The following is a 15,201-nucleotide window of genomic DNA, read 5'->3' on the forward strand; positions in this document are numbered from 1 at the left end:
TAACATTCGCCATCCACACGGCTAGATGACTCGATCGTGTGCTTCAGTCGACATAGCGGCTAAACTTGCATTATTCATTGGAATTGAGTCTTAAATAAATAGTCGAATGAACGAAAGGGGAGAATTGAACTCCTACCTCACTTTCGTCAACAGAGACGCCACAATGGCTTCTTAGACGAAAAATCCAGGGTACTGCCAGCGGTAGCGTAGGTTCAGCCTCTCCTTCAAGATCATCTGTAGCTTCCTTAAAAGGCTTAAGAAAGGCTACCATCTCAGCTACCAGGTCGGAATTGTAATTGTTTGCGAGGTGTACTCTTTCACTGTCACGGAGCAACTGTAACCCAGACGGCACAGGAAGTTTTCGTACCTGAATACGAGGGTGGACCATCAAGATACAAAAATCGCGCTTAGGAAGTTACTAAAAAGGTTTTGTTTCTTTATTTCCTTTAATGACGAAAAAAGATGCAAGAGGACTGGCAAATTCATATGCATCGATAAAATTGTATCTCATCGATAAAACTGTATTCGGTCTGGGACTATTTTCTTTCGCGGGTGGTGCCATCGTGCCATATCATCCTAGAAAGATCACATGCCTTCACAAGCTGGCACAAGCCAGCACAAGCCGTTGGAGATCGCATCGTTTACGTCACGTCTCACCACATTTCAGGGATTTTTGTGGTTAAGTTTGTGAAAAATAGAGTGTCTGGTAATGGTGAAGTTTCCCTTATTCTTTAATTTCATTCACTGGGCTTCAGAAACGTGTTAGTGAGATATTTTTGTTAAAAATGCCTTTCGTGTGTGTATTGTCGGGATGTAATGGAAACTCCGGGACATGGTTCAAGTTTTTAGCTTTCCAAAAGATCCTGAGTTGAAGAAGAAGTGCATTTGGGCGATAAGAAGAAAACATTTCACCCCTACGAAAAACTGTGAGGTATGTACTCTTTCTCGCTGTAATTATTTGGATGTAATTTTAAGTTAGAATTGGCTTCGGGATGTTGATGCTGGACTAAGTGTTTGGCTCCGCTGTTGAGGCACAATACCCGTTTCCTGATTCACGCCAGGGGATAGTGAATTATCCACCTGCTCCCTTCTTATCTCCGTCATGCTATCATGTGCGGGTCTAGTCACTCCTCTCCACTGACTGTTTCCCTGCCACTCTCTACGATTTGCGTTCGCCCCTGCTGACCTTTGTGTGGTATTTACACACGGTGGCCTTTCCCTTGGCGGCGGCCTAACGTTTTGCCCCTCCTCTACACTCTCGTCATAATATTCCAATAGAATGACCAACTTCTCTAAATCCAAAGGCTCCGCACTTTTTAAGAGATTCCTTACCCAGGGAGGGAATTGGCGTATGAGAAAAAATTTAAGTTCCTCATCACATATTGGAGGTTCACGAGACCTGGCTGATGCAATTTTCCTCATCGCATGTTCACTCATTTTCCCATCTTTCGCACGTGAATAATATCCTGTCATTACTCTAGCTCGATATTCATACCGCGCGTTTTCACTCCAATATTTTCACAAAAAATTCTGTTTAATTTCCTCGTACGTTTCTGGTACAGGAAATAAGGTATTTCTCCACAAACGAGCGTTTCCTTCCATCATATTTAAAAATACATATGGCCATTTAGCCAGTGGGACAGCAAGCAACTTTAAATACTCCTCTGCCTCATTCAAAAAACACTCGAGGGTTCTGATCAATTTTACCTTTGAATACAGGTTTATGAAGGCCAATATTTGGTGGAGCTATTGAGGCGGCCAACACCGGTCCGGAGCCAACTTGCTCCATATGCCTCATTCTATCACTTAGCTGATTCAACCTTTGTTCATTTGTCTCATCATGCTGGGCTATCTCTTTGATTTGAGCCTTCAAACCGTTCTCCCTCGTTATGGCTTCCTGTTCCTTAATTTCTATAACTTCGCGGACAACGTCAACCTCCCGTTTAATTTCTACTTTTACACATTCTATTTTACCATTCAACATTTGTAACAGCTCTCGGTACTCCCTCCGTTTCTTTTCCTCCTTCTCCTCTTTCTCCCTCCGCCTCTTTTCCTCCTTTTCCTCTTCCTCCCTCCGTCTCTCCTCCCTTTCTGAAAACAAATATTTTTTAAATACTAAAATCGGATCGTTTGAATCCGGTGAGGCCGGTATGGAATGAAAGGTGGGAGTTGACCAAACGGTCGATTCAACTCCAACTGCGCTTTCCTCTACCGCCTCGTCCTCCTCGCTGTTCTCCATAACCTCTACTTCATCGATATCACGTCCTTCCATATATTTCAGATCCTTCTTACGAGTAACCATTGTATTAAATATCTAAATTTCCAAAAATGTGCCAAAATTTTGCCCCTATGATTACCCTCAGTCATTCGTTTCCAAAAGCTAAAGCGCCACTTACTCGAACATTTACACCACACAAAGAATAATCGGGTCCTACTGTTCGGGCGCCACTTGTGGCATCCCACCCCCGACTCGCCCGGATACCACGATAGAACCGGGGGGAGACGTCGCACAAAAAATAAGAAAAAATACAAATCCGCGAAGATCCCTCCCGCATGGGACCTACGGGACAAAACTATGCCACTCACTTCTCGTAATTCAAATAAATAAAGAAAATATTCCCCTTCTGTGAAGATGATTGCGGGTGGGGGAGTTCCCGATTCAAACTTATGGGTGACGTTCGGGCGCTGATGCACTCGTCCAACACGCATTTACGGGAAGGAAATCAGACGGGGCGAAAGGAAGGATGAAGGATATTTTCAATGGGGTGACCCGTGGAGGAATCAGAACAAAAAACACTCTCTCAAAACACTTTCAATTAAACAAAATATAATTCACACAAATAAGGTTGCATATGACAAAAAAAGCAAAAGGAACCCTCTTATACGCTAATGAAATATGAATTGGTGAAAGCCACTTATGAAACATCGATGATAAAAAATAAAAAAACAATATAACTTGGTTTCTGGATGAAAATCAATATAGAAAATGATGATAACAAAGTAAAGTTCGGTGGTGAACACGTAAATATGATACAAATTCAATGATTTCTTGACTGGGGAGGTAAATGATAGTCCATCCCGTCGAATGTAAATTTGGGGTGCGAACGTTAATTGTACTTGGTGACTGATTTCACATTCACTTATGTAACGGGTGCGTTCCGTGACTGTTTGTCTTAACTTGGCTTGGCAGGAGACACAAGGGGGCTTTGGGGGGGGAATAGCTGCAATCTTACTTTATCGTAGTCCGAGTCTCGACCAGGTTGGATCCAACACTCTCTCTTTCCATTTACTGCACTCCTTTCTCCCTTGTTGGAGGAAGCTGCATCCGGAACGGAGATAATGCGTCCTCTTCAGCTGGTCCTTTGCTCCTTCGGATGGGGGGGGGGGGATTCTTCTTCCAGATCAGTCTTTCTGAAAATACTTGGGCCCCTTGTCTCCTCCTGCCGTGCGTCGCACTGATTTTGGGCATAGGCTCCGCCCGACAGTCACTTAGGAATTCTCTCGTTCTCTTTCGTGCACCACCTTTTTATCATACCTCAACTAGGGGTGGGGTAATGCACAATGAAGGGAGGGAGGAGTAATACGCCACTCATTCAGGGAAAACCCGAGCTCCCCTCCTCCCACACACACACACTCACACACAACCATACAAAAATCGGCGAAAACACATTCATCCCCTCTTACTCATCCACGCCTTCCTCCACGGGCCCTGGTTTGGGGGTGGGGGTTTTGGGAAAGGTCGTGGAACGAGCGGGTAAACTGGTAGGGAAGAAAATGCGCCGAGTGGAAATGCACTGTAATGGGGCTTGAACCATTACAGTACATATCTACAAAATCGGCGTCGCAGCGCCATCTCTGCATTAAACAATAAACTTAGGAATTCAACTTGATTTTAACATAATTACTTCAACAAGGAAGGTTCGTGTAAGTCTGCTAGAAAGCCAGCTAGTAGATTTGACGGATAGCACATACTATGTGCTATCCGCCAAATTGCCGGGAGCGACGAGAGCTCAATCCCGCTCGCTCCCGAGACCGCAATCCGGGATTGTTCGCTCCCGGGAGTGAGACTACCAGTTTGACTCCCGAGAGCGAGACTCGAGCGGGAGCGGAACGGCTTTTGCGCGCCTCTAGCTTTAAGTAGTACCCTACTATTGCTTAAGTCATCTGCTTACTGATTTTCCGTCATAATACTAGATTTAATGAACCTATTTTACAGGAGGAGGCAAAAATGAGCGAAACAATGCAAAGCAGATTATTGATGACATTGAAAGTGTAATGCTGAACAGCAAAATCGATATACTATTGGGATACTTTTTTGGTAGCACTGTTTTGTGGGAAGGAAAGGACAGCTGTGCAAAACACATTTTCAAAGATTAACAAAGCTCTAATGCTGATTATGATCTGCTAATGGACGTGGAACTTCACAAGCGTCTACACCAAAACCTCTATAAGCAACCAGGAAGAAATATGCTCTCATGCATTTTCAATGGAAACACCAGAGGCCTTCATTAAACATTCCACTTTACAAGGTAGATGATGCAAACATTAGACAATGGTTAATCTAATATGTTGAAGCTTCTTTTTTAAATTATGTAATTTAGAAGCTGCATTAGACCATTAGTAAGCAAAATATTTACTTGTTTTTATGTGCTTTTGAAATAAAAACTATGCTATGGAAGAAGATATGATTCCTTAGCAGTTCATGTCGTAGAATATCCAGAGAGGATTCTGGACATGTAGGTAAGAATTCAGAACAAGACAAATGATTTTTCTTGTGGAATTTTCATACTTAACTTGCACTTGCAGGTGACCGTAAAGGATTGCCAGTGGCTAGTCTGGTGTTATTTTCTTGAATACTGAAATATTAATGCTTTCCATTTGATGTTAATTATGTACCATTCTCATTTTAGGCCCTCCTACGAGCACTAAGTTTGTCATAGCATTGACTAGGGTCAATTTATCCAACTAATCTACTGTCTACACTGACAGCTGTTCTGTTCAACTGACTACAGCTGTTCCATAATGCATAAGAACACATTTGTATTTCATGAATAGCGATCAAATGAATAGGAAATGCTGTGATTTCTTTAGATGATGCATTAGGATTCATTCCACTTCACGTTTTTTACTTCTCCAAAACTCAACAGTTACCACCTTATCCATGTTTTTTCCTTGAAAATATCTAACTTGCACATATGTGCATTCAGTCTAGACAGCAGATTTGTTGCATAAATTTACCCAGTCAATGCAATGATAAATGAAATTAGGTGGGCCTAAAATGAGAATGGCACGTAATTAGGATCAATTGTATTGCCATTAAAATAAAATTTATTTCAGGGGAAAATAACTCCACTTTTGGTGATGAAACAACAATGTCACCCTTTGCATGTGTCTATTCATTGGTAATCTCCAATACTTAATGATTAATTTTTTCCCTTTGCATTCCAAGAAATCCAAAATTAATGAATCTAAACCTCAAAGCAGATAAAGTTTTGCGGAAGGAAAGAGTTTCCGACCACAGGCTTACATGAAATAAAAATCCCAAAGAGATGAAGAGGAAGTTTCCTAGTGCATGACTTGGGTGCTGAGCACTGGACCACCATTGTCCGCATGTTTAAGTCTTTCAAAACGGTATTTTATTACAGCCGCAATTGTTTTAACTATTGGTTATATATGGAGGATGATCCCTGGACAAGGTACCATGGACTGCAAGTCCATAAAGGTTGGATTGGATTCCGAGTCCCGGTTGAGGGACAATCCTAGCTAAAGTCGTTAATAATCACTCTTTAGTGTTATATAAAACATAGATAAATTTAATTCGTCAGCAAGAGAACAAAAGATATATGTAAATGCATTTCAAGCACAGCCAGAAAAAATAAAGGCTCTCCACATGGTGGTCGACTGCACCACCGTTATTTGAAAAAGCGCAGAGCTGCTGTGCTTTATGGTCACCTCTCCTCGCAGCGCCCGATCATCATCATCAGAGCGTGAAGAAGATTGACCGACGCCATCTCTTCAGCTGCACTCTTGTCAGGACCTTCACCAAATTTCACCAACTCCGGAGTGGTACCCAGACTAGCAGCGCACAATGCATTCCCAACTGTACAAGGGAGAGCAGAATTAGGCCAACGCGTACATCAACCCACGACTTGTTCTTTCAAAAACACCATTGAACAACAACTGAGATTACCCGGGTAATTTTTTCAGTTTCTTGAGTAAGCTAAAGATTTCTCAGGCATCAGACAAAATTTATCCTTTCAACAAAAATTCAAAGTTTCACCTTCATTCTTTATTCACCATGGAATCTTCTAAAAATAGGTTGAATTTAATGTAGATTTGAGAAAAATGGAAAAATCTCGCGTTTATGAAAAAATTTAAGTTAGGAAAATAGTTTTAGCTTCTAATTAAATCGTTATCGATAAAAGCAGAAGATTCCGCAAAAGTAAGAGGTTTATGATAGGATACAACCCAACTAGAGGCCACACCCCACCCAAGGGAGAAAAAAAATACCTGACCAGAAACCAAAAATTCTGCCCTGCAAACCACTGCAATTAGGAGTGGCAATTAAAAGACTTTGGTTTGAATCCAAACTGAGCCACCAGAGTTTTTCACAGCCAGCATCAGCCTTGATTGAAACCCACTTTGCCTGTGTGGGAAGTCACTCTTCAGAAGCAGTGTTTGGAAATAATGTTAAAGAGCTGCTCGAGTCAGCCACACAGCATACACAAGAGTGCACTTACGATTAGATTTCATGAACATGTAATCAAGAGGAAGGTCATTCCCTTCTGCAAACTTCTCCAAAGTCTCCTTGGGTGTGTGGCTCAACGCAAACTGAAAGCAAAGACAAGCAGAGTGTTACAAGAGTGGTTTCCAAAAATAAATGCATCATTCTCTCTGCTGGCTACTTATTGACTTGCCAGCCATCTAACCAATGGAAACACTTGGACCCAAAATCACAATTCCCCAAAAGAACTCAGTACACGTAAGGAGGAAAATACAAGTTACGTCAGAGAAAAATCTTCGCATTGAAATTTAGCAATGAAAAGGATATTCACATCTGTATAGTCATTTTGCATTTTTCTTCCTTTTCTTACGTGAAGATGCCAACAAATCCTTCACTTTCACCATTTTTTCTCACTCTATCTTAATTAAAACAAGACATCAAAGTGCCAAAAGCAAGGAATTTGGATGATTGAAAACATTTTACACCATAGCAGTCATTGAGGCATCGAAGATCCTGCCAGTATCTAGCAGGTGCATTCCCTGACGTATTCAGCTGTAGTTCGTACAGCCTTTCATTCAGAATTAATATCATCTCCACTATACACCATTCACTGGCTTGTCGTAATAAAGACATAAATAGAGGAAAAACATTGATTGCATTGATGAAACACTGACATTCTTTACAGTATATGGTGCTCGGGGGTAACTGGGGCATAGTTTTTCAATGTGATAGTACCATTTCATTTTCAAATATGTATTTATTGTACAGATAACTCCAGTGAATGGGTGAAAATAAACACGTAGATTTGACAATAATATGACTAGCACATCATGTGACTTGAATTTAATTACTACCATTAAACAATATTTTATATTAATATTATTTTCACATCTCAGTTGACCCCACTTACCCCACTACTTGAGGGTAACTGGATCACCCCATGGCAAATCCCATTTGAGCACTGCCACAATTATTTTGGATAACTGGATCTATCAAAGTACTTTAAATTATCAGAAAAAATATTGGTTAACACAGCTATTTTGATTATTATGAATGTAAAGGCCGTTGTATCAGAACGGTTACGGAGACCTCACGGATTTCCCTTTCAAAACACAAACACCAGAGGCGGACTCTGCCAAGTCGAACATTCTGAGTTAGTGCTTCAGAGATTTCAATCGGTGGGGTGAATTCTCAGCTGAAAAATGCGCAGTAAATTCTCGGTGAAGCTTCATTCAATTCACTGCAATATTCATGAACTCTTCCGCGCATTCTTACATTATTAGATATAAAATCAATAAACATTAATATAGTCTAAGAGTTGCATCTCGAGCATTGCCAATCAAAATGCGTAATATTATTCCCCGAATTGACCGATCGCATGGATTCAGGAAAGTATGGTATCTCAGCGCTACATTACCAAACTGAATACTTAAATTGATTCATTATGTTATACTGCGATCAGGGTTCCCACTCTACCTGAACAATGAAATTCACGGCTTTTTCCAGGTTTTCACAGTTATTTTTCACGTTTTCACGGTTTTTTTAAGGTTTTCACGGTCTCAATTTTGCTAAATTCACGGTCCGTTAATAAGCCAACAATAAGAAAATCACTGGCCGTATATCAACAGAAAATTAACGTACGCGAAAAACGCCGTGAATGTTAACGCCGCAATGAAAAGTGATATCTGTTATGACGTGATCTATCGTTTGTAAAATTCAAGGCCGACTAAAGGACCAGCCCAACCGCGCTCTTGCCCGGACGCCGAATACCCTTCGGACCTTCTTCCGTCCGGACACTCGAGGTCCTTTTTTAATTCCTCGCTGAGAGATTGTTTTTTGCGCACGTTGTTATTACTGCACAGTAACCGAATTTCCCCCACCCCAATATTTCTTATTTAACGGAAAATATTTTATTTAAATTGTTTATAGAATATAATAAATTGATTCTTTCTTATTCAGCGGAAAATATTTTATGAAAATTGTTAATAGAACATAATAAATCGAAAAACAATTTCATACACCGTATTAGCACGAATCTAAGACAAACACGATTCTAAGACTACCCTCCTTTTTTGGAACTCCACTAGGAGACAATTTTTCTTTATTAATAACGATACGATTATAAAATGAATGCGGAAAAACGATCAATGCTTAATTTTTTTGCTAGATTGCCTATGTCCCAGGAAACGCAGGATTTTGGCGAGTAATTAAGAAATTCATTAAAGGTTTCAAAACAATATTTTAGATAATAACAGGAATAGTAGTACTTTATCAAGATACATACGTCATATTGTTGATTCGACCCATGTCTCTTTCAAAATTCTGAATGTTTGCTCTCCACTCGGCATTTACACTGCTATTATGGATTTCAGTCAGATGTAAAAATTCTTATCCATCAAACACCATTTCCAGTACACGTATTCACGAGAGCAATGTGCATGTTGTGCCTAAAACAACCGCATTCGCCGGTGCAGTGACTGGTTGTGAGATGGATCACGAAGGCCAAAAATAGTCAATTACTTGAATTGTTCCTGTCTAATGAATATATTTTTAATACAATTGAGGTAGTGTGTAAAGCGTGAACAATGTTGCGTTAATCGTCAGCGGCACGCCCACCTGGATCTTCGCCTTCATATCTCTACTTGTTTTCTCCAGGTAGCTCACTCTACCCCCACCCCTACCGTCATGTGCTAGCGGACAACCCAAGGCGCTCTGCAATATTCACGCGCATCTAGCCCGGATTCTTTTCTTCATGTTCAATTATTTTCAGACCATCTCTTAAAGTTCTCAATAGTTTCTTCGGAGGGGCCATGGTCGGAAGACGACTAAAATTAAACTAGTGAAAATGACTTTATTAAACCCACATGGAAAACACTCGGTGGTTCGAAGTCCAGCCACCCCGGAAAGTAGGGAACCACTCGTACGAGGTGAAGTTCGGAACTCACGTATCGCCAGAGCACACTGCAGAGGGCGAAGCGTGACCATATGACTGCGCCATGAAATTTTTTACCCTAAAGATGCCCATTCTTTTCTAATTAGCGTAGAGCAAGATGATCAGATGAATTCGGATTGTTAGTAGGGAGAAACAAAAATCCTGAGAAGATATCCCTTCGTCAGTAACTCTGACAAGTGAGACTACTAGTAGTAGTATAGCTCGTAAATTGATAACTGATAACAACCTGGTATCATGTTTTCGGAACAAAATGCCGAATTAACTGCCGTAAGCTCAGCTACGAGGATATCGCGTTTCGCCAAAAATCACCATCGTATTTTTCCATCTATTTCCTTGCTTAAAATACGTCATGTGTGGTCTCGTTTTTTTTTAACGTGCAAATTACTAACATTTCAATCTAATAAAAGCATAATAGCAATTACTGAATATCATTGTTAGATACCTTTTGGGCTAATAGGTGATTCATGCAGCAGTTGACCTCCATAAACTGGGAACTTTAGGCTGAAAAAGGTCAGTTGGTGAGAAGAGGGGGGAGCGCGAAACACGTTTCTATTGTTCTCGTGTAACTCGATATTTTTTTCGAAGCTAAGGTCTTCGTAATAAGATCCCTGCGCGAGATGGGACCTGTTTTTATTTTGAAGAAGAGGAAAGCGTCAGAAGGGGGGAGGCGAATGGTGAATGGAGGGGGATAAGGGTTCTTGGGAAATGCGCTAATGTTACTTTCCCACGGCACTGAGCTTCTCCCAATGGTAGTTCCATCTCTTAGAGAGGATTCCAACTACGTGCTTGTCGTTATTAGCCATAAATGACACATTGTATTTATTTCGTCTCATTTTCGTCAAACGATGGATGCGGGAAAATTCTGCGTCGGAACCGCGATCTTCAAACGATCAATGCGAGAAACGATACTTCAGGGAACGATAGATGCGGTAAAAAATTAAATTGTCTATAAGGAACTTTATTTGGGACCAGAAACGGCGAACGATCAATGCGGGAACGATAGATCGAGGTTCCACCGTATAACTTTCTTTTGAAAGCGGCAGTGTAATGACTTCTTTTCTCTGCTATTGTAATACTCTGAAACCAAAACTGAATCGATCTCTCTAATCAGAGGCAAATCATGTTCCCTTCTTACCGTTGCTCTGGGAAAAATGGAACGACTATGTAGCATAATTAATCGTAGAGGGCGTAACTTGGTGGAAATCCATAATATCACGAATACAAGGATCAAGGAAATAGCAAAGTTCTTGATCCTTGTATTCGTGAGACTATGTAGCAGTTTATATCGCGACGGCATTGAGGCTTTAACGTCACAAACAAACAGCATTACCTTAGATAGCACAAAGCGGAGGAACTGGATCCCCACCGACAGTAAATAACTCCACACAAACTTTCCGGTTGCGACGTAAAACTGGCAAGTTCCAGGTCGACGCATGCGACAATCGTGTAATGCTGTGTTGCCATAAGCGGAAATCTTATCTCGTTTTCAGGGCCGCAATGCGCGAGAATTAGTAACGTCACGCCGAAAGCTCGCTGTCACCCGGTTCAAACGCAGGGAGCGTAGTGTCCACAGCGCATGGCAGGTTGTCAAGGCTAGTGGTCTTCTAGTCATAGGATTGAGGGTGTTGAATAAACGTTCAAATTTTTCGACACAATGACCATCTAGATTTAGTTTCGAAAGTGGTCGCTGCAGCCAGTGGGAAGGCTAATTGGGTGGAAGGGGGACTAAGCAGTGACCGAGGGAGGGGAAACCAAGCCATTTGAGGAAAGTAAGCAAGCTGATGAGAAGTGGTGTCATATTTCAGGAGGGGGAGAGAAAAGGCCTGCGCTGGGGAAAGATGTTTTTTTCTTCAGGCAACATTCGTTCCCACGCTTTTCTGACCCATACGACCGCATGCGACGATGCTCGCCACAATGAATAGAAGTGCGCTAGCTACGAACGAAGATGAAAATTTCTGGGAAGGTATTATTATCAAGATTGAGATATTTTTCAGGTTTTAAGACGAAATTCACGGCTATTTCCCGGTTTTTTCACGGTAGAGGAAATTCACGGCTAATTCACGGTTTTAAGGTTTTCACGGTTGAGTGGGAACCCTGGCGATCTAAGGGCCCATAGTTTGCATTGTCTACTTGCCTTTAATCATTATATCTTCTGCCTTTTATATATTACGTACATTGACGAATCCGGTGGTTTCACTGTCACAGTTAATACATGCACGAGGGGTTTCAAGGATTACGAGCAAATAACACAAAAAAATACCAGTAAATCACTATATTCTTAGACACATCCACACGCACATACACTCAATCTTTCACGCACACAAACATACTTTCATTCTCTCATATCTCAATAAAATTATGTGAAAATATAATCATTTGAATAATTACTTCGCTGGAAACATCGAAGAGTATTTCAAATGCACGAAGCTAATAAAAAGTGAGCTTTAATTCAGCCTACTCCGTCATTAACTTGCAACAAAGTTAGTGGGGAAAAGCTTTCAATAACGCAGTATTCATTTACATTGGCACACAATATGAGAGAAAGAGAAAAATCAGCTGAATAAAATCTTTGCAAAATACAACACGGTAAATCAGTCGTCAGAAACATGTAAACAAGTACGCAATTAATATCGTGTGTCAACTTTTTCTTCACTTTTTCGCAGCGTTCATTGCTAACACTCAAAATTTCAATGCCTTCACGTGGGTGTCAACTAATTCTTTTCCGCAATAAAGATTTCTGCTCGTACTTCATTATCTTTTAATTCCACAGATGGAAATGTCCAAACTTAAGGATACAATTTCTAATGTTTGAAAGTCGGAGTTGGGGTGCGTATGCTGTGTAACAAGCTGTATCCTACAGGAGTGAGCGCAACCACTTCCATTGCTCGAACTGCAAATTTTCACGTTGATTGGTGAACTGGGATTTATAAGCGATTTTTCTACAGAAATAAATGAAAATTCCTTCGAGGAATGATAAAAAAAATGGGTCACTTTATTTTGTTTAGCACGTAAAAAACTCGATAACTATTCGATATTTTTTCTGCCATTGGGTATAAGAGCGAATATCTACTTCATCGCGCTCTTCATTCAAAAATTGATGTAATCACTTGAAATACGGTTATCACTTACGTAAGTACGGATTTACGTAAGTACGGATTTACGTAAGTCGAGACATACGTAACTCGGGGGATGCCTGCAGTTAATTTAGATCATTAATTAAGCGTGTACCTAGTGGAAATACGGTTTGAGACGTAATTTTTGCCGTCATAGGTTATCGGGCGATTGACTTCCAGGCAGAGGGTCTACACTAAAGCCTTCAAGGTTTCGGTATTCATGGGGGAGAAATGGAGCGGTGGCTGAGTTGCGTATGAATAGCATAAACACATAAAAGGGTCCGCTACAGAGTCTCAAACACAATGACTTCATTCCCTCCCAGCAGTAGTAGGCACTCTGCATCTCAAGTATACAGTGCAGCAGTTGCCCAGCAGTTGTTTCGATAGAGCCATACAGTGTAAAAACCAAGAGAACAATGGCAAAAAATAGGAATGCGGATAGAAAAACCAAGAAGTTATCAAGAAAAACCATAAACCAAGAAGAGAAATTGAAAGAGGTCAATTTCTTTGAAAATTGAGAGTGTCAAAGCGATATTGCGTGGAAGTTTAAACTCACGATGCTTTATTCTGAATAAAGACAAAGTTAAACATCAGTGACCTCAGCCGTACCAACTTCAACCAAGCGGTCAACACTTACGGAAAGTTCATCGTGAATCTGTACAAAAAGACAGGGGTGGTAATCGCTCCGAGACATTTAGTGAAAGCTCCGGTTGGTTCCAGAGTTTTAAACGGCAGGTATTTTCAGTGCGGCAATATCAGGTGAATCTGAAAGTGTTGATAGTGCAGTCACCGCAACATTTTCTGATGAACTCCAAGCAGTGATTGAAATTGGTTCCTTTCCCCCTCAACTAGTGTTGACGAGACAATATTGTTTTGGGAAAGAATGCAATCTCGTTCATTCATTATCAGGGAAGGAAAACTGGGTCAGGTTTCAAGGCATTAAGACTGTTTCACATATCTGCTAATGCCGTGGAGGACTTCAAATTAAAATGATTTATCATTCACAAACTCTGCGAGCAATGAAATGGTATTCAAATTAGCACTAGCCTGTTATTTGGATGAGCGACAAAGGGGCCTGGGTGACACAATAATTGTTTTTAGGCTGAATTGAAAATTCGTCAACTGCCTACAATGCATTACGAACCCCTGAGATAGCAAATGGTAGACCACACGCACAACAGGAGGGAATTTCAAAAGCACGTGCAAATTTTTTTTTACGAGTATAAAAGTCTTTGAATGCGTGCCCACTATCTTTAAAGTAGAGATGTGCGAATAGTATCCGCGAATACTCGAATACCTCGAATATTAGAAAGTATTCGATAATCGAGGTTTCGAATAGTTATGCGAAAAGTACCGCCTCGAATACCTCGAATACTTTGAATTTCGCGTCATACACTGTCGCACGCACGTCGTTGGTAGTTGACTCGGAAAAATGTAGAGAACTAGTCATTTAGTGCTCGCAGCGCCGTTTTACGCAAGTTGACGAATTACATCAAATTCGTGGATTTTAGCGGTGAAAAGAGTTCGAAGAGGGGAACCGAAAATGGTCGGGTGAAAAAATCCGAAAATCCCCGATTCCCCCCACCAGGAGAACCTCAGTGCCGTGGGATAGCAACCTTAGAGCATTTCCCACGATCCGCTATCCCCCTCCATTCAGCACTCGCCTCACCCACTCTGACGCTTTCCTCTTCTCCGAAATCAAACAAAAGGTCCCAGCTCGCGCAGGGATCGCATTATGAAGACCCCTGCTTCGAAAAAAATATCGAGTTACGAGAACAATAAAAACGTGTTTCACGCCCTCCCTCCTTTTCTCACCTACTGACCTTTTTCTGGCTACCTGCTTCGAAGTTCCCCATTTCTGGAGGTCAACTGCTGTGCGAGTACCGTGGGATACTTACATTAGCGCATTTCCCAAGATCCGGTATCCCTCTCCATTCAGCACTAGCCCCCCCCCCCCTCTGAGGCTTTCCTCTTCTTCGAAATAAAAAAAAAAGTCACAGCTCGCGCAGGGATCATATTACGAAGACCTTAGCTTCGAAAAAATACCAAGTTACACGAGAACAATAGAAACGTGTTTCCGGCTCTCCCTTTTCTCCCCCACTGACCTTTTTTTTCCTACCAGCTTCGAAGTTCCCCATTTCTGTGGAGGTCAACCGCTGCATGAGTCATCTATTAGCACAAAAGGTGTCTAAGAATGACTTTCGTCAATTGATGTTACACCTTTATTGAATTGAAATATTAGTATTGTGCGCGTAATTTCAAAAAGAATAAGACCAAACACGACGTATTTCTGAGTTTATTTAAGCATTTTACGCAAAGAAATAAATGTCAAAATACGACGGAGACTTAGCATTCTGGCGAAACTCGATAAGAGCAGCAGAGCTTCTCGGAAGTTGATGCGGTATTTTTTT

General features: G+C 41.1%; 1 protein-coding gene and 1 long non-coding RNA gene across 3 annotated transcripts in view; one reads left to right on the forward strand and one right to left on the reverse strand.

Moving 5' to 3' along the window:
* Positions 1-15,201, reverse strand: part of LOC124161163 (RISC-loading complex subunit tarbp2-like) — a 59,800-nt gene that overhangs the window by 5,303 nt on the left and 39,296 nt on the right. For both annotated transcript variants that reach the window (XM_046537396.1, XM_046537395.1), the window contains exons 7-8: positions 6,741-6,831; positions 5,953-6,100 (exon numbers count right to left, since the gene is read on the reverse strand). In XM_046537396.1, coding sequence (XP_046393352.1) covers positions 5,953-6,100; positions 6,741-6,831 — 239 coding nt within the window. The remainder of the gene's footprint in view (positions 1-5,952; positions 6,101-6,740; positions 6,832-15,201) is intronic.
* LOC124161164 lies at positions 3,834-5,328 on the forward strand. Its single transcript, XR_006865329.1, has 2 exons — positions 3,834-3,918; positions 4,217-5,328. It is a non-coding gene; the product is annotated as an uncharacterized LOC124161164 (long non-coding RNA).

The sequence above is a fragment of the Ischnura elegans genome, chromosome 6 (assembly GCF_921293095.1).
Source record: "Ischnura elegans chromosome 6, ioIscEleg1.1, whole genome shotgun sequence".
Lineage (NCBI taxonomy): Eukaryota > Metazoa > Arthropoda > Insecta > Odonata > Coenagrionidae > Ischnura > Ischnura elegans.